General features: G+C 45.6%; 1 protein-coding gene across 1 annotated transcript in view; it reads right to left on the bottom strand.

Annotated features, from left to right (window-relative positions):
- Nucleotides 1–27,288, bottom strand: part of MED21 (mediator complex subunit 21) — a 109,398-nt gene that overhangs the window by 45,420 nt on the left and 36,690 nt on the right. Inside the window, exon 2 of the mRNA XM_069628091.1 lies at nt 19,098–19,212. Coding sequence (XP_069484192.1) covers nt 19,098–19,212 — 115 coding nt within the window. The remainder of the gene's footprint in view (nt 1–19,097; nt 19,213–27,288) is intronic.

Raw genomic sequence — 27,288 nt, 5'->3', positions numbered from 1 at the left:
AGGCCATGTCCTGGCCACCTGGATGACAGATCCCGGGGACTAGCAGGTGAGACACCTTTAGGTTTCTCACACTTTCCTCCCTTGTCTTGTCGCGCCTAGAAACACGTGTACATGCGCATCATACATGACTTATATTTTTTGTTATTATGGTTTCTTTATTAAAGTTAATCTCTGTTTTTTATTCGTAAAATTACTGGAGGTCTTGAGAGGAGGGAAGTTGAACAAGGGGGTTCCCATTCCTCCCGACCTCCCCACCCCCTCATGTGATCCTCCTGCAGACCACCCCCCCACATGGTCAGGATCAAAAGAGTCTGCCTTTCCCTGGCCACATGAGAAAGGTCCCAGGCCGGGTTTACTGGGTGAACAATCTTGGATTCATCACAGTCCCCCCGTTTTCTCATAGTGGTTGCGAGTCCCCGACTCGCTGTGTTTTCATCAACATTCAAGTTTGCGGTTTCCTTTAATCTCAAACAGTGCGCAACCTTTCTCTTCTCCTTATTCATCTGTTGGGTCCACGACCCCCTCATACATATGCGTTATTCCCTTTAGCTGGCCTGGTGTTCCAGCCCTCTTGCTGACTTTCGCCCAGTTTATTAACTGTCTGCAGCAAATGCTTTGGAGCACTCTGGTGTCCCAAGCTCCCCTATTGGGCTCAACAGTCTTCATTGGCAGCCCCAGTCTCTCTTGCAGCCTTCTGTTCTGCCAGCAGTCCGCGTTCTGCCCTGGAAGACGCTACGCTCTTCTGTCCTCGCTGTGCCATCCAGGTCACTTGGCAGCTTCCTCTGCCTACGGCACCTGTGCAGCGGCCCTTCGCTCACAGAGCCTCTCTGCCTGTTACTTCCAGCCGATCTCCCTCTCCACTCGGTAAACTGCTTCTTCTCCATGTCCCGACCGGCTTCGGGAATGGTGCGTCTCCCCATTTCCTGTCTGTTGGGCCTTTCGAATATCCTTACATCGTCACATGCTCCCAACGACTAGAAAGCATGGTGTGCTTCTTCGCGGATGTGATCTTCATTGCTCGAGCCTCCTTCCTCATCCCAGTAGGGCTATGTGGATTTGTGTATATAGGTCTATCACTTTCAATGGGATGTTCTACATCACAGTATGCCATACAGAGATGGGAAGGTAATGGCTTGATATCACACCCTAAAGGTGGGGAGGGGGGGACATACCGCAAGTGGAAAGGGGGATACCATGTTCCCATCAGTGAGTCTACCTCCCTCCCATGAGGGCCGTCTCCGCCCCATTTGGTCTTCCCTCAGACAGTCACCCCCAGGGTCAGGATCAGGTAGTGGCTTCCTTTCCCTGGCCATATGGGATGAGCGTTTCCCCTGAGAGGGAGTGACATTGCTAAATGCATCAGACCACTCACAAATGGGTTTTACATAATGCATGCCATCCCTAACGAGCCAAACATTCAATATAATTAATTCCATTCATAATTACAATAGCTCCACCTTAATCTGGTTTATATATGATTTTCTCCGATTAAGAATTGCATACTTTACGCATTCTGAAAGACTTTTTTTAAATACATTTTATTGGTTTTCACAACACAAAACATAACCATCACACTCGTCATTTTCAGTTACAAGTTTTTTAGCGTACATTTGCATTTTATTTATTAATGTGTTCCCCCTTGCCCCCATTTTAACTCGAGCTTTCACCTCATTCTCCGGGCTTCCCTGATCTTGGGGTTAATCCCCTTCACCACTCTTGGGCGTGTCGCATTCACTGGAGTTGGCCCGGAAGGATCCCGACAGTGTGGCTACCATTTGTCGCCATGCTATCAGAGGTCCTACTTCATCATCCTCCCCCCCCCGTTAGCTGCCTTATGCCATGCTACCGTCTCGGCGTCTGCCCATTTCAGGAGTTCATTCCACCATACCTCTAATCTGGGTCTGCCGGCTGTTTTCCAGCTCATGGCCATTCTCCAATTGGCCAAAATGTAGGCCAGGTACTTGAGTTTGCATACGTGTTTCAGGTTGCGTGGTCTAGTAAATCCGCCCATCATGCACGCCCACACCGATTCCACATCTAGGTTGATTCCCTTTTCAGATGGTCATAGCTTGATGTCATCCCAAAATGTTCCCACCTCCGGGTACTCCCAGAACATATGGATTATCTCGGCATTAACCTCTCCGGGAAATTTTTGTACTTCTGCACTTCCTAACTAGGCAATCTTTCGAGGCGTCTTCTACGCCCTATGGGTAACATAACTGAATCTGCTGCAGCCTTGCATTCCTGGACACCTTTTTGTGGTATCTCTGAGCTCTTTCCCGCTGTCCATCTGGCATAGATTCTCTCGCCTCCTCCTCCCAGTCCTGTCTCAATTTGAACAATTCCTTACCCACTCTGGACATTACCAGTTCGTAGATCCGAGATGTCTCATGCCCTCCATCTGAGATGTCATTCATAGTTTCTATGGCGGTATCAGGTTGTTCTGCTAGTGCTCTTCGGGCCACGTTTCCTTCACCCGTTTGATTATTCTGGAATATGTAATATATTGCCCCATGTGTATCCCGGTTTCATCCACTATCGTTTGAAAGTCCAGTGCCTCCCCCTCTTGCCATATGTCTCCCAAGGTCGCTAGGCCTACCGGCTCCCAATATTTGCGGATCACTTTCCGCAGTTGCTCATCCACCCCTTGTAACGCCACCAGTGGCGCCTGCGGGGAGCATGGGGTCAAGTTTCCTATAGCTCGACACGCTTTTTGCCACATCTTCCACCCCAGTTCCAACAATCTCGATCGCCCATGCATCTCTGGTTTTGGCAGCCATATCAGTTCTTTAAGGGTCGCATTCGCCCCTCAACAGACTAGATTCTGCGGTCTCGTGTTCCGACAGCCACATATTGTAGCTGCGCTGGCATGTGGTACATCTCGAAGTTCGGCAGGTTTATACCCCCTCTATCATACGTATTCTGTAGGTTCCATAGGGCCACTCTATTTCTGGAGTTGTGCCACAGGAAGCCTCTACACAAGCTTTGGAGTTTGGTAAAGAATCGTTTAGGCGGAATGTGTGGGATATTCATGAAAGTGTAGTAGCTTAGGCAGGACCGCCATCTTGAGTAGGGCCGCCCTCCCCACCATGGCTAGGGGGAGCTTTGCCCAGAAACCCATGCTGTTCTTGATTCCTTCAACTGCTCTTTCTGTGTTATATTTGTGCTCGTCTGCTATTGTGTGATATATGTTGATCCCCAGGTATCTAAATGTTCTGGTTTGCCAGGCTATCTGCAAGATAGGTAGGTTCTCCTGCGGAACTTCTCTATACCTCCCCAGGGTGAACATACATGATTTATTTGGGGTTCACCGCTATGCCCGAGAGAGTCGCGTATTGCTCCATCACCTCCTCTGGGTATCGCAGGTATAGCAGCATATCATCCGCATACAATGATATCAAGTGCGGTTCCCCCCTTAGTGTGGACCCCTATTTCTTTATACTGCTGTCTCAGACAGATCGCTAGTGGCTCTAGGGCGAGGATGTACAGCATCAGGGACCACAGACAGCCCTGTCTCGTGCCTCTACTAAATTGCCATTTATCGCTCCTGTTTTGACCCTGGCTGTTGGGGAGCTATACACCATTTTCACCCATCGCGGGTACCCTTGTCCCATCCCGTATTCTTTCAAGGTCGCCATCATCCAAGGACACCTTACAGAATCGAAGGCTTTCACTGCATCCAGCAAAACTACTGCTATTTCACTTGGGTCACCCTCTGCCTGTTCCATAATGTGGTGGAGCCTACTGTGGTTAACAGATATGCTCCTGCCTGGGACATATCCGGTTTGATCAGGGTGTTTAGTTTATTTATTACCCACTTAAATCTATTCGCCAGAACTGACGTGAGCATTTTGCTGTCCTGGTTTAGCATGGACAGTGGTCTATACGATCCACAGTCTGTGCTTGGCTTGTCAGGTTTAAAGAGAGGAATAATTACCGCCTCCCTCAGATTCCGGCAGAATTCACTAGGGAGCCTGTCCGCCCCAGGGGCTTTGCTCGTGGGCAGGTGTATTCCCACCTTCTCTAATTCCTCTACTGTAGTGGGGGCATCCAGGTTCTCCCCATCTTCCTTGCTCAAATTTGGAAGTCCAATGTCTTCTAGCATCTCCCGCTCTGCCTTCTTTCCTGTATCTTCCTATAGGCGTTTATAGAATCTAAGGAATCCCTCGTTCACTCTCTCCTGGGTGTTCCAGACTTGGCCCTCTTCTCCAGTTATTGCTGTCCTTGGTGTCTCGTTCTTGAATAGCCAAGCAAGCAGCCTCCCTGGTTTGTCTCCCCCGTGTGTTGTCTCTCGATGCATTTTATTTTATAGTTCAGGTTGCATAATTTCTCCCATAGCCCAGCGCATGCCTTATGTAATTGGCTTACACGTTCGGCATCCTCCTATGAGGTGCCCCCATTTTCCAGAAATGCTTCTAGTGTCTTTTCTGTCTCCTGTAGCTCTCGCACTATCCCCCCTTGAAGCACTTTGGATTTGGATATGGCCGCTCCCCTCACCACCACCTTAAAGGCCTCCCACAGGGTGCCCTTGACTCCACGCTTCCTGTATTATTTTCAAAATACCTAATTATCTCCTCCCTTAAGTCCTCTCGGAATGCGGTGTCCTTCAGTGCCTCGGCTCAAAGCCTCCATTTTGGGATCCTGGCTCAGGTGCGGGGGGGGGGGGGGGGGGCACGTCATAACCAGAGGGGAATGGTCCGATAATATTCTCGCCTTATATTCTGAACCCGTCATTTCCCCCACCAGTTCTGGAGCAGCAAACGCGTAATCCAGTCTCGTGTACAGGTTGTGTGGGGCAGCATAGTGGGAGTATTGTCCATCATTCAGGTGTTGCTGCCTCCATATGTCTTCCAGCCCGAAATCTCTCAACAGGGCTTGTAGCGTTTTCGCTGCGGGGTGGCCTTATCTAGTTTCATGTCTGACCTGTCCATTTTGGGTTCAGCGTACAGTTGAAATCCCCCCCCCCCCCCCCCATATGACCGGTCCTCCTATGTGGGGACTGATCTTACTGTATAGGGTCTTAAAATAGGCCACTGTATCCTGGTTAGGTGCATATGTGTTTATAATACACAATTCTCTAGCAGCCCCCGAATCGCTACCATCCTCCCATTCGGCTCCACCGTGGCCTGTAGCATCTGGAAGGGCACATGTGGCGCCACCCAGATGATTACTGCCCTGGCGTATGCTTAGTACGTTGCTCCTACAGTAGTCCCTCTCCATTTTTTCTTTACCGCCTCTTGCTTCTCTTTAGTGAGGTGGATTTCTTGCAATAGGGCTATGTCCACTCTTTGCCTTCTCAGGTACATCATTACCTTGTTTCTCTTCAGATAGCCGTTGAGTCCTCTAACATTCCAAGTTACTATTCTAAGATCTCCCATTGTTGTCCGTATCCCGTCCCTCCTCCCTCCCTCCTTGTCCCCCACTCCAGTTGTACTTGGAGTGAATCATGCGCAGGGGCCCATGGGTGCAAGCTGGTTCCCCAACTACCCCTACTACCATAACCATATACACTGCCAAACCTCCCCAACACTCCTCCCTCCTCCTCCCTCCCAATCCCCAACTGTAGCCCAGCTCCATCCCTGGATCTTAGGCCTTCCCACATCTGGTCCTACCCTCTATATCGGTGCTAGGAACCCAGCAGGAGGTTGCCGCACTACTGGCAACCTAACTAATCGGTCTAGTGGGGTATGTATGTAGCTTCAATATTTTCTGCCCGCCACGTATACATCCCAACTTCTCCCAAATCTATGCGGAGCTATATTCAAGTCCCATTGTCATATATACAGCACCTCAGTGTCCCGGGCCGATTCTTCACTTCGACTCTGCTCTCGCGTTGCTCCTCTGCCTCCTGTGGACCATTATATGCGTCCAGCCAGTTCATGGCTTCTTCTGGGGACTCGTAAAACAATGCCTTGTTTTTATGAAAGACTGTTTCGCAGGATACATCAGCATGCATCTGAGGCCCACCTCCCGCATTCTCCTATTGACTGCTCCAAAGTATAGTCAGCGCCTTTGCACCTGAAGTGTGTAGTCCAGGTATGCCGTTATGGCCGCAGATGCTCTCCTTGTAGTGCCCCCTATGAGAAAATACTCCAGGATTCTTTCCCTATCCCGGTAATTCAGTATTTTAGTGATTGGCCTCGGCGGTGTGCCCAGGGCCGGTCTTCTTGACAGTACGCAGTGGGCTCTCTCCACTGCGAATCCTTGGGAGAGCGCCCCTCCCTCAATCTCTTGCAGCAACATGGTTTCTATATAGTCTGTGGGTTTTGAGCCTTCCTCGCCTTCCGGGAGCCCTACGATGCATACATTGTTCCTTCGGGCATGGCCTTCGGCCTCCGCAGCTCTGCTTTCCAAGTTACTCCTTGTTGGCGCAATATGTGAATCTCTGAGGCGTTCGGCTTGCAGGTGGTGGTGTTTGACTGGACTTCTTTTTCTACCCAACTTGTGCGTTCAGCTATCACTTTGACGTCTTGTCGCAATAGGTTGACGTCCACTTGTACAGCGTCTATCTTGAATTCAAGTGAGGTCTTTAGGTTTGCCATAGCTGCTTCCAGTTTAGTTTCCCACGTAACCTTTAAGTCTGCTTTGCCTCTAGGATCTGCCTTTCATTTCTCGTCGGTCCGTTATCCGTCTATGGGCTCCCCTCTTTGTTGCTGGTACCCTCCGGCGATTGGGACGTCCTGGTGAATTCGTCCATGGTGGGTTGCTTCCCTTTCGTTTTGGGAAGTTTGGATGCCATTTCAGCAACTGCTGGTGTGTTCTCCTCTGGTCTAATAGGGCTAGGTTTCAGTTGTGCGAGCTGCGCTGGCTCAGTGCCTCTTGGCTTTGTGTCGAGGGGCTGGTGGTTGCTCTAGTGACGGCCAGAGTGTCTGTCCAGGTGTTCCCACTTCAACATGGTGAAGCAGTCTTCTACACCTCAGTGGAGTTCTGACTCTTGCTTGTTGCTACTTGATGTCGGCCCAAGGTTGGCGTTCATTTGGCCCACGGCTGCAACGCTTGTTGTTTCAGTGCGGTGTCACCTGCGTAGGGGAGCCTTTGTATTAGCTCCTTGGTCGCTGCTGCTTACGCTTCGTTTCTGCAATTAGGGCTTCCCCTTCAGTGTCTACCATTGTCCGCCGGCCGCCAGCCCCCAGCCCCCAGCCCCCAGCCAGGTCACAGGTCTGCTGGCGTGCCCCCTTATCCATTGCTTCTCTGGGCCGACCTCCGTGCTGCATGGTGATTGCACATCACCTCGCTTCTCCTGGCCTCATTCCGGCTAGGCCCTTTATTCTAGGACAGTCATTTGGGTATGCTCCTTCAGAGGCCTAATAAGGCCAACACGGTATAGAGCCTTATTGGTAATGTTTGTGCCGCAGCTCCTGCGTGGTGTGCACTGCCTCCAGGCAAGCGCTTAGGACGCAACACTTAGACGAGTACGCGGGGCACGTACACCATAATGTGAGGTAGTCTCATGAAGGGGCCCGGGTCTTCAAGGTCCTGGTTTAGTTTGGGGGCCCACCGAACTGGCCTGCTCTTTGGGGCATGGGGGCACCGACTCACTTTCTATGCCAATGATTGCGGGTGGCTGGCAGGTTCAGGGTATTGAGTACCATAGGTATTGTTTGTGCAGTGTAGGGCTATGTCACTGCCAACCACTCCCTGGGGCCTGTGGTCATGTACAGTCCTTGCTTCCATTATGTTGGCCCTCCATGTGTTGCAAGGCTTCCTCACTGTGTGCTTTGATCTTCATTCAGTGTAATCCTGTGTTTGTGTTCTAATATCCATGCCTCTTAATCTGCTTTATTCTCTCCCCCCCCCCCATCCCCCTCCTATCCTGATGGGGGGGATGGGCCTTTCACTGTCCACTTGCGTTTGTTTTGGTGACGTCTCGCGCAGCTGTTGAAGTAGTCTTCCAGACTATGGACTATTATATCCATGCACTGCATACCCTCGCAAGACCTTGGTCGTCACAACTGGGGGCCTTTATAAGGGAACGTTCCGGGCTTGTCTCCGCTTCAGTTGGATTGGCCTCCGTTTCAGGGTTCTGTGCATGGTGGCCCTATTACATTTCCCAGGCAGGTGTTCCTTTATCGTTTTGTGTCCCGTCTATGGTGCCGATTCAACTTTTTTTTTCTTCCTTCCTTTTCGTTGCACAACACGTACAGTGAACTGCGATACCCTATAGCTACAGTCCTCTGCTGTGGTAACATGCGCACCGGGCCCCCCTGCTGCTGGCGTCACCTTAACCCTTTTTTGACCGTTCTTTGTCCGCACACCGGTCAGGGTATTATCATATCTGGGGAGTAGTCGCCACTTTGCATGGGAGCTTGGCTATAGCTTCAGCACTCTATCATGGGTCGCACGCTGGTCCTCTTGATGCTGCCAAAGCTTTAAGCCCTTAGTCGTCCTTTCTTGCGCTCACACCGATCAGAGCCCTTTCATGTTGGGCGAGTAACCAGCTATTCCGCGAAGGATCTTGTTTGTAGCTTCAGCACTGCTACTATGTGTCGCAAGCTCATCTCCCCTTGATACTGCTGTGGCCTGAATCTTTTATTGTTTGTGCTTAACTAGCGCGCAGATCGGGGTCCGGGTCTGTAATCAGCTTCTCACGGGATTCTGCCTCGAGGGCAGTTCCTTTGTCAGGCATCCATCGCCATTTTGTTTACCTCAGCAGCCCAAATTCGGTAAGCCTTTCTCACTCGTAGTTCCTGTCCTGCGCTGTTTTCACAAAGGTGCAGTTCCTGTTGTGCTCCATGCATTCATGCAGCAGTGGGTGAAGTTATGTACGTTGCAGCTTGGTTTGAGCGTCCTTATTTTGAAGAATCATTAGAGGATCAGCAGAAGCTCGCAGGGACCACGTCCTACTTCATGGCCATTTAGCCACACCACCCGCATTCTGAAAGAGACTTATTTACATTTCCTCAATGGTTCCATTTCATTTATAACTATTTTCAAACACCAATATCTCAGGGCTATGTGTATGGACTAGAGGTGTAAAAGTTGGAGTGCGTAGTCCTGTATCATTGACTACATCATTTTCTCTTAATCATGAAAGAAATGTCTACAATGAACCTTTTGAGTAAACTGTTGAAATTCTAACCTGAATTGGAGTTTGTTATGCTTATTTGATGTTACAAAACAATCCTCTCTCGAGTACATTCCTTTTAGGGTGTGCTAGTTCATAGTCTGAGAGATGTACCCTTTCGTACAGTCATGGCCGAGTCTCCCGGTCTTTCCAGAAGAAATAAAAGAAAAAAAAAAAAGTTTAATTTCTAGTGCATCTATTCTTCGATTGACAAACCTACTGCGTCCTGGTGCTCCTTCTTGAGACAAATTGTTGTTGTGCGTATTCCCTCACTTTTTTATTCCTGCTAGAACCGTTATACATACTGTCATTACTGGAAATCTAACAAGTTTAGTGGAGCAAGCATGCAAATATTATGCTATGAGAGCAGCAAACAATAAGAGGAGCAAGCATTTAAAAATCAAGCAACGAGGAGTAAGCACTCAATGATATCTTGAATGAAGCAAATTCAAAACAAGAGCAGCAGTAACAAGGAATTAACTCCAAAACAAAAGTGGAGCCAGAATTTAAATACTAAGTCCTATTGAATTTATGCAATTCAATATCATCACAAAACTTGGCAAATTAGAAAGACCAACTCGAAGTGCCAAATTAAGAGAAGCGAATGTGAGGGGGAAAAACTCGAAAACAAGTGAAGCAAGAATTTGAATATCAAGCTTTATTGAATGAACACAATTCAACACTACAACAGAACTTGGAAAATTTAAATGAACGATTAGGGGTGACACGAAAAGCAGAACAAAACCATACGAGATTAAATATCAACAAAATTCCCACTGACCAAAGTCGTTAGGTAGGCCAAACACACCAGACTTTAAATTGTATTATAAGGCAGCCCAGCTGCGAGCGATGCTGGAACATCTTAGGGATGATCTTAGGACATACTGGACCTATGTTGAGGACGTTCAGGTCCACCCGTACAGAGTCAGGGACTTACTCTGCCCCCCCACCCCCCATGCTCCCTACCTTTGGTGACTAAATCCCATACAATCCTGTTGGTTCTCTGGGCGACATTGAAGCCGAATAGGGACAATAAACTCCTCTCATCTTGGCCTTCCCCACTTTCTTCCCTCTGGGTTCCCCCGCTTAACTTAGGGACCAGGGGGTTTCAGGAGACACAATCGTGGTCGGACCAGGGGGGTGGAAAGGGCTGCACAACTCTTCCACCAAGGTGGATTTATTGAGTTTGCTCCGTTGTCGGAGGCGTTGCCGGAAAGTCCAATCTCCATCTTTGACTACCTGCAGCTCAAGGGTATTCTCACCCAGGCCGGCTGGGTGGCGGCCCTATCCCGTCCTCTGACTCCCTTCGATAATGTTTTTGTGGAAGCTAAGTCCAGGAACAGATCTCTCTCCACGATTTACAATGTGATGGTCGCAGCTAACTTAGAGGGTAGGCAATCGTTTAAACGAGCATAGGAGGTGAGCCTAGGCGGTTTTTAGGGCAACGTTGGGGGGGGAGGGTGGAGTGCGGGGGGTTGTATACTGTAGCCATGGAGCATAACTTCAAGATTCTTCACTCTTGGCACCGGCCCCCCGCCACCTTATCCAAAATGTTTTCTAATGTGTCCCCAATGTGTCCTAGAGCGTGTGCTCTCCGTGGTACATTGTTCCATATGTGGTGGGAATGTCCGGTCATTCACGTCTATTGGCGGAGCTGCTTAGCTAGATTAAGGGCATTCTGGGAACAAGCCCCTCCCCTTCACCCCATGGAGATCCTTCTGGGCACTCCCAGGCCCGAGAACGAGGCGCTGCCCTTCTCTAGGGTGGCAGTGGCTATGTTAAGAGCTGGGAGAATAGCCTTGGCCCAGAAATGGGAACGTCCCCAGGCCCCCACGAAGGTAGAGTGGTTCAATAAACTACTGGCAATTTTTACATACGAGAAACTGGCCGCTATAGCCAATGATAACATGTCTTCTCTCTTACAGGAATGGACTGTTAAATGCTGACTGTGAAGCCCTGAAACTATAATTTTCCTGGGAACGGGGGGAGGCTCGAAGTGGGGGGAGGGTGGCTGGCGACAAGGCAAGTTGTGTGAACTATGGTGCTCCCCCGCTACCCCACTGGCGCGGATGTGTTACTGAAAAGTCTCACTATGTTTTATGCCTTTGCTCTATCCCTAGTGTGTCTTTTGCTTTCTGAATCCCGTGTAGCTCTTTGTTGGGGGATGCGGGGTTCGGGGATTAGGGGGAGGGAATGGGTTTAAAGTGTTTTCTTTGTTGGGAGTATTCTTTGATCAACGTCAGAAGTTCGCTGACGGAATTGTTCATTGTTGAAAAGCTTAATAAATACAAAGTGGAAAAAAACAAAATTCCCCACTTTCAATAAAAAGGTAATATGTGGTGTAACTAAATAGGACTTTGAAGTTTTTTTAAGCTCGTTTTCACATCCCTGGCCAGCCTCAGGACACTAGATTCCGATATTGGAGCCAAATTATTCACACCAATGATTCAACTTTGTATTTTGTTTCTTTAGGGACTCGCCAATTGCTGTCAAAGGCTAGAACAATTTAAATATCTAAACACCATGTACATCTCTGGAGTTCTCACTGAACAAAGGATAGGATCCTGAAACTAAGAAGCAGAGTCGAGGAAGCGCTGGTGACCCGCTGGAAGTTTTGGCACGCTGAGCCCGCTGTCGTACCGCTGCACCCCTCTGCATCTGGTCGTCCTAGAAGGTCTGCGAAGACGCTTTAACCCATTGGAATAGTCGGATGAACTATTCTCGGCACCTTCATCAAACCCTGCAAGTAAGCCTTCCCGAAGTGCCCCTGTGCCAACCAGTGGGCTGACCAGCTTGCGCAGGACCTTTGCTCAGATACCGCCGACATTTCGAGGAGGCTCTTGAAACTTGGTACATCACAAGCTGTGTTCACGGCACTCACAAATTTCACACACTTGCCAGGTCTGGAGTAAAGAGAGCGCCTGAACCAGAGTATACGCAGTAACCGTGTCGCCCAGCTGTGGTGACGAACTTCGAAAGTTCATTACAGCTGTGCCCTTCCGTTCCCTGAAGCCCGCTACAGCGGAACTGGCCTGATCCATCCACCAGGAGCGGAGAAATTGCCACTGTCCCGTTTGGGAATCAACGCTGTAACTTCGTCGCTGTAAGCTGCAGAGCCGCGAGATTGCCGCATTTGAACCTGCAACCGAAGTGGACTCAACTGCCGAAGTTTGGTCCGGAGTGCGCCGGGGGTCGGTAATTGCAACTATTACCGGTGGCCCCTAACGCTTCCATCCATTTTTACGCACGAGTGTCCCGAGGGCCCCTCTCCTTTCCATTGCTACTGCAAACTATTCCCAACTCTTGGAACCGTCTCTGCCCTCAAGGGGAGACTGCCCACGAATAGTGGGAACCTATTCTGCATCACCTCACTCACCTTCCCGAGCTGCTACAGCCCCTACAAAAGATCCTGTTTCGCCCATCTGCACTACCACATGTGCCAGCATCCCAAGTACATTTGAGCACTAGGCTCCCCTCATCTTAGGGATTGGACTGCCTTTCAGTTAGTCTTTAGGCAGTTCTGCATCAAAGACAATCCTATTTGCACTACCTGCTTCCTTCCCTTTTTAGGTTGTGGACCCCTTTCGTGCAAACCCTTTAGGCCCCTTTGGTCTGGTATATGTATTTTGATAGGATTGTATTGGCTTAGAAGTATTACTGTGATTATTATTGTGTGTTGAACCTCAAACGCCTTGAAATAAATTTATTTGTATTTTTACTATATATACACACCCCGCTGGAGTGATTTGCAAGTGTCCTTTACACTGTGTGCTCATTGAGGTCTTTCAGTCATCCTCACCCCTCCTGAGACCTAGTCTTGACCGCCACCAATGCTACCTTGATTGGTCTGGCTTGTCCAGAAGGTTACCCTGTTCCAAGAAACTAGGTTGGCCTTCTGACCCTCTGCCCACCAGGTCAGAGTTCAGAAATCTGTCTTAACAAAATGTAGAAGCAGAAATAAAGAAATACCCTAAAACAAATGGAACTATACTCATCCCAAAGCGTTCAAAGGCAATATCGGAATGCGAAGGGTAAACTAGGCCTAATTTGAACTAAACAGGTAGAAATAAAAGTCTACGGTATTTAAAGCAGAGAATATATGTTAAGGAAAACAAAGCAGATAGAACGTTAGCTAGACAATTAAAACAGAAAATAGCTTGCTAAGCAATTCAAGGGGTGGAAGATAAATCAGGGAACAAAGTAACGATGACAGAAGAAATCATAGCCCAGTTTCACACAATTTACTCCGCTCTATACAAGTCAGATACGCCAGATCAGATAGCACGAAAGATACTTGCAAACAATCCAGTTGAAGGAAATTTTGGAAGAGGATAGGGCAAATTTAGACAATATTACTCGAGAGGAGGTCTTATTATAGCTAACCTTCCAATAAATAAGGCGCCAGGACCAGACGGGTACATTGCTTCCTTTTATAAAAAGTTTCGAGCAACTTTGGCTCCAAAACTAGCTGGTCTTTAATTCTTTCATTAAAAGTGGCAAAATAACAGCTTCAATTGAAGAGGCTAAAATAATCCTAATTCCGAAGCCAGGGAAAGACCCTGCTAAATATGGATCGTATCATCGGATTGCGCTTATGAATATTGATGCAAAAATATATTAAAAAATTCTTGCAAACCTCCTTGAAGGCCTTATGCCCAGTCTTTTCCACCTTGACCAGACCGGTTTTTATAAAAGAGTGACAATCCCAAGACAATATACGTCAAACCTGTCATTTAATTGACAACGTTACTGAAAAACAGGATGCTGCGGTGTTACTATCAATAGACGCTGAAAAAGCATTAGTTAGCGTGAAGTGGTCTTTCTTATTCCATACCTTACGAGCTACGGGTTTTGGTCCCAAATATTTAACGATGATAAAGGACACTACTGCCAAGAGGGGCTTCAATGTGCTCCTGAGAGGCAGTTGGTGTCTGAATGGTTCTGTTGGTTAAACTTGGGAGTCAACTGCTCAGTGTCGGGGTTGGTTGCCTTTGTTGTAGAGCCAAGACGCATTACGATTATCGTCGAGCTGTGTTATTGGTGGCACCGTGCTCTTAAATGAGTGGCATACCTCAGCCAGACTGCTTATTAACTGACAGTTATCCTTTCAGGTTTCGCTTTGAAGAGGTATGAAACAGGGCTGTCCCCTTTCTTTTCTTTATGCATCACATTTAGAATCGCTAACACGACTCCGATAATCGGATCAAATAGGCATAATGTTTGGGGAGATATTAATAAGCTTATGGCATACACAGATAATATGATCCTCACAATCACTTTCTGGAGTATCTCATTACCTACAGCATTTGACCAAATGGAACAGTTTGGCAGAGTGACCGGCCTTACAATTAATATTACAAAATCCGAAATTTTGAACCTGGGACTTAAACATGCTGAACTTTCTAAAGCAAAGTAGCATTAGGGTGTTGGGAGTAAACATTACACACTCACTTGGGGAACTATATTTGGCCAACTTCTGCCCTTTATTAACAGTAATTCAGAAGCTTCTCCAGTCCTGGAGCCCTTAAATGGTTTATTGGCTCAGAAAGATTAATTTAATTAAAATGGTGATCTTACCTAAAGTGTTATACTTGTTTTATGCTCTCCTAATTCGATCATGTTTCCTTTTCCGTACGCTGCATAAAATATCCAAGTTTATATGTAAACGTTTGTCTTGGAAGCAAGGAAAAACAGATTTGAATCCCGATTCTGCGCTAGAAACCAATCTCTGGAATGTGTGTCATGTGAATATGTTTTACCGACATAATGCAATTACAATAGACAGATTAGCAATAACAAACGGAAAACGTTGGAGAATGGCGAAGAGGACGAAAGAGTGAAGAAGATGCAAATGGCCCCAAGAAAAGAATAAAAGTAACATTTAAATGTGATGAGAAAAACATCAGAACCCCCAGGCAAGCGGGTGAAAAGTTGGCATGGGAAACAGAAAAAGCAAGTTGGAGCTGGTTGGCAGGAGCCTTAATAGCGCAAACATCTAGCTAATGCCCAGATCAGGATCCAAGCCTCCTGATTATGGGCTCCTGGAATACTCGAGGCCACGCCCATCCGATTAAAACCTCTTCAAAAGGACCATGACGTTTGGATTTTGTCTGCTTACATGGAACATGGCTGTCCACGCTAACATGTGTAGAAGGGTTTGAATTAGCACTTAACCCTGCAATTAGGAAACTAAAAGATCGTACGATGGCCAGCCTAAATGCATGGATTAAGAAATCCTTCGCCCTATTTCAAGTTACAACTATAAAGCCAGACAATGAAACTCGGGACCTAGTTAAAGAAATTCACATAATTACATTTTATTGGCAGCATGAAGCGGCGATGGCATCTAGAAATTAGATCAAATATGCGAAATAATAGATGAGATGATGATCAAGGACCCACAACCAAGAATCATACTTTGCGGTGATATGAACATGGAAATCAAATGTGTGCCAAAGACAAAATAAAAAAGGACTCCCTGTGCAAAGAATGGCTCGAAGAAATGGACATCAGAAACATGTCCCCATTGAATGGAAACACACAGAGATAATCCCGCAAAAGAAGTTCAATAATTGACTATTACCTTTGTCTCAGAAAGATTGGCGAGTAAAATTTGCAAATTGGAAGTTATTAACACCACACAAAGTGACCATAACATCATGAGGCTAAGCATGAGGCGAGAATAAAAACTTCCGCAGGATAATGGAAGCATTCGCTGTCTGTGTAACCAGGACATAACAGACTGAGAATAAACGGTGCGAAAATAACAAATCTTACGAGCGATTTAGGTCTCAAGATTGCTAACAAAGAGAATGATTGCTTACAATATACCTCATTATTACAGAAATATAGGGGGGAGGGGGAATAATCGAGCCAGGAAAACAAGTTTCACTAAGCACATATACGACACAGCAATAGTGGAAAAGAAGAGTTACAGAGAAATACAAGATTACGTGGGGAAAAAGCAAGAAAAAAAACAAACGTGCGATATAAAAAGGTAATGAAGGCAAGGTATAGAAACTGGATGCGTGGACATAAAAAAACTCATGGAACAAGATGCAGAAAAAATAATGGAGACCATGAAAAATAAAAAACAAGGGACTTCTGGGCTATTAACGAGAGAGAAGCTCTGCAATGTGCAATACAGAACAACATGGTAAATGAGGCCTGCTGGACAGAACAATACTCGAACCTATTAAAAAAAACAAAGTATAATAGCTGAATGCTGAATTAGAGAGTTGGGACATCCCGATATTAAGAGAAGATATTCTATCAAATATTAAGCAGAACAGTTCATCCCGGGCCCCCGGATCAGACGGCCTAACAAACCAGATGTTAAAGGAGCACCCAAACGAATGGGCAGACTTTTGCAAAATACTCTTCAAACGAATACTGAAATTAAAGAAAATCCCTACATCATGGAAGGCCGCTATAATTGTGCCTATTTTTAAGAGGGGAATAATAACAGATCCTAATAATTATAGACCTATAGCGTTAATGGATGTGTTAGGAAAAGTTTTCACCACGCAACTCCTTCAGCACTTAACATCCAGGATCAAAACCACAGGCTCCTTCGACTTGCATCAAACAGGCTTTGTCAGGGGAGTAGGTTGTCGCCTGAACTTGCTAATTTTAAATTTACTGAAGATGGAAGCAATACGGAATGGTATCCCAGTCTATTTAGCATTCATGGACTTAACCCCATTAAAAGCGTGGGCTGATAGAGAGAAGTTGTGGGCAAAGATGGTGAAGATGAACTGTCCGCTCAGGTTGATCATGGCCATTAAAGGGTTGTATTCAGATACACAGATACAAATTTGCCTAGATCAGAATGGTACACTTTCACGTCAGATAACTTCACGTGGAGTCAAACAGGGCTGCCAGCTGTGTGCAACGCTCTTTAGCCTCTTCACTTGCGGATGTTGGAAACTCACTGGAAGAAGTTGTATCCTTTCCACCAAACATTAACGGCAATCAAATAAGCTGGATGATCTACGCAGACGACTTTGTCCTGCTAGAAAGGACCCCAATTGGTCTCCAGCGGAAATTGATAGCCCACCTTGATAAGAATGGCCTTGAGATCAATAAAGAAAACAGAAGTACTGCAACTAAAAAATCTTAAAGGGCAAAAAATACACAAGAAACTATTCCGATGGGAACTTGGAGGAAACATTGAATCTTGTCACTCAGGCCTCTTATCTGGGAGTGCTTATAAACTCGAACATCACAGATGAGCCAATGGCATTGAAAAGTAAAGTCAAGTGTAAAGCTCTTGCGATCCAAGGGGCCGTTCTTAACAAGAACTTTGGGAAATTCTCCCAAAATCCAGTGACAGAAATTTATAAATCCAAGTAATTCCTGTATTGATCCACAGAGCAGGAACCATGCTGGGCTGCCCCAATGAGCAATGGGCACAGTTTGAAAATATTTTTTGGAAGCAAATTCTACAGCTCCCTCAAAGCTTCCCCATGGCCTCTATCCGCTAAGAAATAGGCTTAACCTCAATTGATGCAAGGATAATGTGGAATACACTGGCCTTGTATAAAAAGGTTACTGGATGTGACAATCTACCACAGTTTAAAATTCTAAATACACCAGACCTAAGCAATCGAGACAGCGTTTTTGAAAAATTGATGCAAAACTGTGAAACATTTCTCGAGCAACTCAACACTGATAAAAACATGCTTGAGACTAACCCGGAAGCTGTAAAGGAAAAGCTCTGGGATCTCGATTGGACTGAAACGTGTGAGCGAAGAAACAACCATGTATGTATGAAGGCATACGCTCTGGAGACCAAAGCACTAAATAAATTGCCCGGATACTTGGAGAAATTCCCTTGTAGAACTCGTAGGAAGTTTTTCCTAAAATTCAGGCTCAACCAATTTGCTATCAAGGAGATACGAAATCTGAGATCCAAAAAGCAAGGATCGTGGATATACCATCTGTAGCTTTTGCATAAATACCGAAGAAACTTTAAAACATTTGACAATCGACTGCCCGAATCAAAGAAGCCTCAGAACAAAGCATCTTGGGGCAGAGTTCTGGAAATATAAAACAATGAGTAGTGAGGCGTGGTGGCATCATCTGCTAGAAGGAAAGGAAAAGAAGTTGCTGTTTGCCCTGACCTACTTCTTGGAGGACATGAGCAGGCTACTAGACAATGATGAAGTAGAAATCGCATGATTGGATCAGACGACAGAAAGTTACATATGTAAAAGAGACGGCGGACAGATATGAAATGTGACAGATGGGAAGCCCGGTGGTTGGACGTTCTTAGTTATTATTTCGCTATATCGTCCTCCTTTACGTTTCTCTTTTTTTTTGCTTCTATTACTTGTTTTTTCTCTTTTTAAAAAACATGTAACAAGCTGTATTAAAATATTTTTTCAAAAAAATAGACAGATTAGCCAAGGAAAATACGACATTCTACCTTGTTGCTTCATAATAAAGTTCAAAATGAATAATTGTAATTCAACCCAGTTCATGTCATGGGTTTCACCCTAAGTTAACAGGACGATCCAGACGTGGACCCCTTGCTCTCTGTTCTTAGAGAGGCAACAGTTTCACCTCACTGATGATGCCAAACAAGGCTGAAACACGTGTATGGGGTTACTGATGGTACTCTTGTACAGAGGAGAATTGCCTAGCATTTCGGCGTTGGACTGCCCCTGGGCAGGACAAAGGTGGATATGCGGGGAAATTTCTTCTCTGTGAAAGGGACAGTGAGCTAAAGACTTGGTAGAGTCTCTCCCAGGAGTTATTCACCCAAGAACAGGTCGTTGGGCTGTGTTCGTGCTGGTAGATTCCCAGACCCCCCCCCCCTTTGTTTTGCAGTTTATGAAAGGTTTAATTAAAAAATTTAAGAAAACTAAAAGACAAATGACACTGGATATGTATAGTAACTGCACTCTTGAAACTCTTTAAATATTTGCCAAAAAGGTCAATAGAATATTGCATAAGAATGACTCACTGTACTGCTCTTATAGATGCAAATTCTCAATTTCGCCCACAACTATTTTGAGTCACTCCTTACCTTCTGTTGGATTGGCAGGTTGGTCTTTGCTTAACGCTGTCTGAATGTTGGTGAACGAGGCTGGCGGGGCACACTGCTGCAGCACTCCAATGGCGTTACAAAACTGATCCGCAAGCTGATGAAAAAAAAAAAGAAAAATAATAATAGAGCTATGTTCAACGCAGGTAGCCCCAGGTGAAGCAAAGAACTTTGATGGAATGTGGGATTTTAGATTAAGCAACTTTTTTTAATGAAACATAGAAAAAAGATCAGAGGATTCGCCAGGCTTTAGGCCTTTCACAGATTGAGGAGTCCCATCCTGAAGACCGGGAATATTCAAAATATGTCAAAGTACTTTAAATACCAAGCTCATCTAACCATCTGTATTGTTTTTACAGACGATGCATCCCCAACTTTAGCCACGAGGGAGTGAAGGATCAGAACGATAAAGCAAGCGTGCTCCTAATCATACATACCGGCAACACACGGAAATTAAAGGAGCGTGTGCAACTACAAAAAAGACGACACAGGAGAAAGTCCTCATTGGATCGTCAAGGATTTACATACCTAAACAGAATTCAAAGCCAGGTTTAACTGGGGACGTAAGAGTTCACGCAAAACATTAACTCAGAAATATCATCAACTGTGCAGAACATGCCTCAACTAGGGAACCTATTGTGCAAGACATTTTATACATTTTGAGAAAGCTATTCAACCTGTGGACTACAGGGTTCGAATGAACAGAGCCGCAGTCAGCCTACCTAGCACTAATTTCAATGACTGGGCTTACTCTACCTGCAGACAGATAGTTGAAAAAAGTAGGCCATTTCCACATGGCGCAACATGGAGAGGTTACAAGATCAATTAATGTGAATGAGGGCAATTGATTTTATGTGGGCAAACATTATTTGGCAGAAAACCGAGAAACACAAAAATCAAACCATTTTTAACAAAGGGGGATGTTGCCATTAGTATCAAGATCTTCTGGTTACAAAGTAAGGACTTCATGCTTACCCTACATAACATTGCCTGCCGTTCCCCTCCTTGCCTAATCGTGTTAATTATAGCACTTCAAAACTTGTATTCTGTTTATTTCTAAGCATTCCCACATTTGCCAAATAAGAATTCAGTCTGGGAAAATCTTAAGTCCAAAATCACAATTTTTGCTCTATGGGTGGGATGGGGGGGGGGGGCGACATTTCGCTGAAGAGGGGCCATGGAACCCCTAAATGACATCACGGGACGGGATCATCCCTTTCAAAGACTATTCATTGAGGGCCTCTCACCCCCGTTTGGAACAACCCAGATTTCTCCCCGCGCGCGTTTGCAGCATGGAGAGAGGGATAGAAAAGCTGTGACAAATGTTAGAAGGTGGCTCCCCCATCTCGTTCGACCGGTGTAAAGAGAAGTTCAGGGTAGGGGAGGTCGAGAGGTTCCATTACGCCAAACTTCGGCATTGGGTCTCCCACAGAACGGTTAGGGAGAGCGGGCCCAGAGAGCCAACAGCGCTTGAGAGTTCTCTATTATCCACTGCTCCCAAGGGCAGAAGCTCAACACTCTACCGTCTGCTGGATAGAACGAACCCGGACAAAAAGGAGAAGTACATGCTAGACTGGGAGAGAGACCTAGGCCGAGAGATAGAGATCGAGGAATGGGGTAAGATCTGGTCCAGGCTACACAAGAGCACGCAATGTATCTCAAACAGGGAAGGAGGCTACAAATTCTGCTATAGATATTACATTATCCCAGCTCAGCTGAACAAAGCCAATCCTGAAATTCCCCCAAGCTGTTGGAGGGTGCATAGCCAAAGGCTCCTTATTCCACCAGGTGTGGTCTTGCCCAAAAGCCGAATCATACTGGAGGGAAGTGGCAGACCACATAAAAGCAATACCGGCCTAGCAATCCTGTGAAATCCTGGAATTGTGCTCCTGGGGGAAACAGGGGAGGGGAATTCCCATTATCTGGGCATTTATTGCAGCTATGCACACATCTCCTACTAGCCGCAAAGGTTGCAATGGCCAGGCTTTGGAAAAATGCGAACGGCCCCTCTGTCCCTCTATGGTGGTCGAAGTGGTGGGAAATTGTGGTGGCTGAAAAGGTAACAGCTATTCGGACTGGAAACCTGAACTATTTCTTGAACACTTGGGTGCCGTTCATGGACTACTCCATAAAATACCCATGTCTTACAAGAAGGCCCCCACCGACACGCTGGCTCCAATGAGAACTGAACTGGCAGAAAGGGGGACTTGAGGGACTTTGATCTGTGGGCAGAAGGCCCCGTGGGAAAGTGACTATTACGAGTGCCTCGACTATCTTAAGGCTTTCCTGGACGAGGGAGGCGATATCTGTCAAATTGTGTGTTGATGCAATATTCGACTGGCTACTATGGTAGGTTCCTTTGACGGCCCCATTCTAGCGCGAGGTTGCAGCAGGCCTCGACTGAAACTGCTTCTCAGAGGGTGGTCATTGTTCCCTCACAGGCCTCTACTTCTTCAGAGGCACGGTAATGCCTCAACAGCGGTCACTATATGTTGCATGTCCCTCAAAACTTTATAGCCCAAGACCCCTTACGACATGTACATATAACCAAGCAAACAGATGACCAAGTAGAATTGTTTGGAAATGAGTCTCCAAACCCCCAGAGTTTGCAGAGCTCAGAGAAAATAGATCTGAGCATTACCCGAGGAGAATCAAGGGAGGGGGCTCCTACATACCATGCTTCAACTCAACGGTCCCTAAACAACCCCAGACTCACCAAAGTGCAGGAGATGGAGACGCGCAGCATCGTGCACCACATCAGAGCAGTTTTCAAGAGGTCACCAAACTCTGCGCTGGCCATCATTGGAGATAATCGGAACCATCAATTACTTAATCTATTAGAAGGATGCAATAATTCAGATGCAATGAGAGGGATTAAGAAACCCTTGGAAGATGACCAGACTTGTAATTTCAAACTAAACCGAGGAACAACCTATCAGCCCACATTCAGGGAATATAAAAATGGGCTTGAGAAACGGGGAAGGCGAGAGCTAGAATCATGGAGAAGGCAGGCATGCATACTTGTGCTCCCTTTCCTAAAATTGGGAGTCGTAAAGGAGGGATAACGAGAACGAGTGGTGTCTGCAACAAGGGTGTATACATTTGAGAGAATCCAGAACAGAAGCAGTTCCCCCTGGCGATGCAGGAATGAAAGGTTAATCAGGGCGTTTGGAAACGCGGTCACCACCTCGATGGATTGAAGGTCTTCTGCCAGTGACTCCGCGATAAATGGGAGAGGGACTGAACCCCTGACAGGAGGGTTAAAGAATATGGTCTGCCTGACAAGGCCCTAATGGTAGAGTGTAGGGGTTGTGAGAATACTCATATCTCACACACTAAGAAACCTGAACCAATCCAATGTCTAAGTGAAACCCATCAAGCAATCTGTAGCGAACCAGAAGAAGGACATGGACTATAGTGGGCCATGATTCAATAGAGTTTATTCAAAATGAAAGAAGGCTGCCCTTCTGGCCCAAATGCTATGTGGGAAGTAACCTATCTTGTAAAACAAAACAGAGGGTCTTCGTCGGAGACCAATAGAAAAATAGAGTCTAAATCCTAGCTAACTGGGGGAAAAAAAAGAAAAAATAAAAAAAAAGTGAGGCTTCTGCCTGGCCCAATCATTTCGATTATTTATTTACAGTCTCAAAGTTCCTTTAGACTAGAATGACAGTTCACAGTTTTCATGTAGATGGTTGATTAAGTAGACAAACATTCGCTGTACGGTTTCCTCTTCCCGGTTGGAAAAGAAGGATTCTCCTTAGATTACTTTTCTCAGATATTTACAAGTGTTGAAATCCCTCCAGTGTCGCTTTTAACAGTTCTGTATGCCAAACCTTTGTGGCACTTTGACTTCCCAACGTCCTGTGGCTCTTTGCTGCATCTATTAAGTTGATTGCAGTATGCCTACCAATCAACTAAATAGACGTAGGGTGTCTGTCTGTTCGGGTGTGACAGGTTCTCGTAACCTAGTCGGCTTTTCCAGCCTTGCTGCAAAGTGTTTGAACTCCTTTCAATCAGTTTTATGAAGGACATATGCCTGTCCAGCTTCATCTGTTCCTCATACCTTTGTCAGCTGTCACAGCCTTAGTATAAAGCACGCTCATCTCTTTCGCTCAGTTTTACATAGGGAGTATGCCCATTCAGTCTCTCAGACTCTCGTACCTTTGTCAGCTTTACCAACCGTGGTTCTCTCCAGCAGTGATCATCCAGTCCCCGTAACCTCAACGGTTTTGCCAATCTTTGAACCCAACTTCATAGCCCTCGCTTGCGTTTTTGCTTCAGGAGCGTTTGCTTCCCAGTTAGTGCACGTCTTATCAGCAAAGGCACTTGCCGTTTGGAGCTCGGAGACCGGGTCTCCCTTTTTCACATCTGATCCAAGCATCTGTTGCCAGGCCCACCAGTCCTCTCGTCATCACATCACCAGTTGAACGGTTGGGTTTCCGACTCCATCTTTATCCTGGTCAGAGCCTCTCGCTTAGTCAGAAAACCAGCCTTTCAGCCTCTAGCTAGCGGGTGTCTCTTCCTCCATGCCACCACTGGTTCTGCAGGCTTGCGTGGATCCACACCTCCAGGACAGTCTCTACAGAGGCTCACCTCTGCATAGGGCTTACTCCTCCCTCGGTTGGAGACTCGCAGTCCACTCTGTCCATTTGTACATCATCAGAAACAAACAAAAGAAAGGTGACAGTCTTCTGTGATTATGCCATTGCGATGAAGATCAGCATTACTAGAAGGCAAAAGAGTGAAAGAAGGGTCCTTGTTTGTTATAGTCATCACAGAAGACCTCAAAGTCTTTCCAACTCCCATAAAGGCAAAAATTGTGTTTTGGAATGGGAGTTCCTTATCGGAATGGGAGTCATTGTCCCCAAGAGGGGAGTCCCTCCCAGTGAGGTCCCACTTGCCCAGACCCCTACGCAGGGTCTTGCTTAGCAGGCTGACCTCCCTAGCCTCAAAGGGGGTGGCTCCCCACTGGGACGTAAAGTGCAGATTTGTCACAAACCTCAAAGCCAAGGTCTAGCCAGGATCCATCCAACAACTTTACCCAAGCCAAGGTCTAGACAGGGCCCACTGTAAACCCTGAATCAAATCAAGGGCTTTTCAGAGGTCTACAGTGAATACTGGGGTATCCCAAGATCTGGGGAAAACTCGTTAGAATGAAGAGAAATTTAAGGACAAACAGGTGCATGTCAAAACTCTTGCAGGATGTACAAAGGGTTTGAAGAGCAGAAGAACGTGTGAGGTTTTGAATGAGCAAGGTGTAAATAAAGAGGCCAGTGGAATGAGACCAAACTGAGTAACTTCTACAAGAGTCTATCTAGAGGAATAAGTTATTAATTCTATTATATTACAGGATTTTAAAGAACCGGTTTGTGAGCTTTTAGTTCAGGCCAAATCCTGGAAACATTTATGTTCTTAGAAGAGGGTAGTCTCCTGTAGGCTAAGGTACGCATTAGGATTAGGTGATGGAACTTTGAGTTGATCCGATACATTTTTTGAAAGGCTGACTGTCTCTCCTTGAGACACCCTACTTTACAAAGACTTGCAAAAATAGGCTACCAAACATAGAATTTGGAAGCAAACCACCAAAGATGCACGACACCTGTAGGAAGAACAAGTTACTCTCTTACCTGATAATGTTCTTTCGATGGAATGGTCCGACGACGTATTCCATATCTATGACAGTAATCCCCGCAGCACAGCTGCAGTGATTACTGTCATAGATATGGAATATGTCGGAGGGCCCAATCCCCTCGAAACCTCACTTTAGGTTAATATAACTTAAAACACAGTTTACATTCTTACAGTATTTTCCCTTAGTATTAATGCAACTACTACATCAGAGGCCTACTTCATAAAACAAGCTGAAACCGTCTCAAACTTTGACACATGTATTATTACAAAGCCTACCACAATACTTCCCAAGCATAAATCAGTTTTAAAAAAATTAGTAGAGTTTGCTAATTAAAATGTTTTTGATTAGCAAACAGACCCATTTGATTGGCAATGTTGTACTAATATCGTTAATGTCACCAGTGCACCAAAGACATGAAATGAGCAACAATACAGGGATTCTGCAATTTTTTTTAAAAAGAAATTCTTGCCTAGCACTCCTACAGATACATTGGCACTTAAGAGTGGAGGAGATGATTACTGCTGCACTTTCCCTCCATTAGCACTTGAAGTGAACAGAGAAAAAGAGGATGAAGAGAGCACAGAGGGCAAGAGAGGAATGCAGGGCGAGCTGTGCTTTCATTGAAGAGGGCAACTTAAATAGCTAACTTTGCTACACATGTTATTTGATTAGCAAACCTACAGAATTGCATAGCAAATTGCTATGCAACACTGCTTATTTAATGCATTTCTTACTCATTTTACACAGCAAACTGCATTTGTCTTGGATTCAGGTTGACTGTTAGACAATTTGGCCTTCCTGTGTCCATATCCAATTATGCAGAATAATGATTGCATAGCCATATTTGTATTGCTTCATGCATTCAATTATTAACTACATTTTATTAATTGTTGCATACACAGATAGATTCGTTTTTTGTTGATATACCAAATCAAGTGTTGCATAGGCTGATGCATTTAGTTCTTTAAACTGATACTTCACCTGATTCATTTGTTACATTACACAGCTATTGCTATATAGCTAGAACCATAGCCATTGCAATCAAGGACATTTTTCTTATCACTTAACTCTTCCATAGCGAGGTCCTTTTGTTGGTTAATCCAGCTCGTGTATAGACAGACAATCTGTTACCTTATGCACCAAGTTATCAAAATGTTCACCATTTTGTACAGCTAGACTTATTTGCTGCCTGACCATTTTCATTGTAGCTAAACCAGCCTTGCTTGCATAGCAATATCACATTTTTAGCTCCACAAAGGGAGCCCAAGAGTTACCAAATGAACTCTCTCTCATAGGTAAATGAAACATCCTACCCAGGAATCCTCAACAGTTTACATTACAGAACCCTCCTATCCTCCAGTACACCTCATATAGTTAGACCATATCTTGTCTAAACCACAAAACAGTAACTTGACCAGAGATGAAGACAAGCATAAAAAGCCAAGAGTCCACTTCAGAATGCCTATAAAACAATCAATGTGGTGCAGAGTGGGGATATCGGAGGTAGCCCCATTTGCCACACAAAAACACCCTTGATAGGATTTAGCTCTAGATAACTCCTCAAACAACTTCCCAAAGAACAAAACTAACAACTCTCGCCAGCAACGCATTATGGGGCCAACTATTAACTAATACAAAACAAAGGAAGCCACAACAAACATCAAGCAAACCCTCTGCCGACTGCTAAATCTACACAAGTGGCAACAACTTTCAAAAGCACATCATTCCATGAGACACTATTGATCACGGCTTGCATCACAAAACACCCCTGGGTCATCCCGCACTGTAATCTGGGTGATCAAATGGGATCGCACCAAGACACTGCCCAGCAGTGTTTGGGGATGAAGGCAACAACCAAGAGTCATTAGATGACATTACACAATTATGATCAAACCAATCTACTACCAACTACATGAAGGAACTACAACCAGAAAATGCATTTCAGATGTTTCCTCATCAACACCCACTATCACCAAACACTCCTCCGACATCTATGGTCTTCTATGCAAGAAGACATTAGTCCTTCTCTTTATCACACAAATGTTGCTAATAGGTTCACTCAGCACCCGTACATGAACACCATTCTCATAGGCTACAAAATTAAATTTGTCAGTAGGACAGGCATTAGGATGAGGTAGAATTGCACTTGTTTGCAGAAACCCGATCAAAGTTCTAACTCCAATCTTCGATGTGATTAATGTGCTCTATCTCACACATGTACAACTTTGACCTTCCTTCTCAAATACAGATCATATGACTAAAACCCCTCCTTCACAGAAAAGCCGACTGACTTGGTTGCCAATGGAACATCAACATATCGCCATACTACAAGATTTCAACATCTGGATTAAAAAAATGTGCCGGCAATGTTTCTCTCCACAAATCTCAGCACGCTTCACCCAAAATACTGGTTAAAGAACCAATGCCCAAAACTGGACATAGATTGGGAGTTTTTTGCAACAAGAACTTCACCACCATCTCCTCCCCAGTCTGTTTACATTGAAGGGGCCCTTTTCTGTCCCATTCATCAACTACTCC

This window comes from Ambystoma mexicanum, chromosome 12 (genome assembly GCF_040938575.1).
Source record: "Ambystoma mexicanum isolate Mex_15411 chromosome 12, UKY_AmexF1_1, whole genome shotgun sequence".
Lineage (NCBI taxonomy): Eukaryota > Metazoa > Chordata > Amphibia > Caudata > Ambystomatidae > Ambystoma > Ambystoma mexicanum.
Note: the sequence above shows the minus strand (reverse complement) of the source record. Positions and strands in the feature narration are given on the sequence as shown.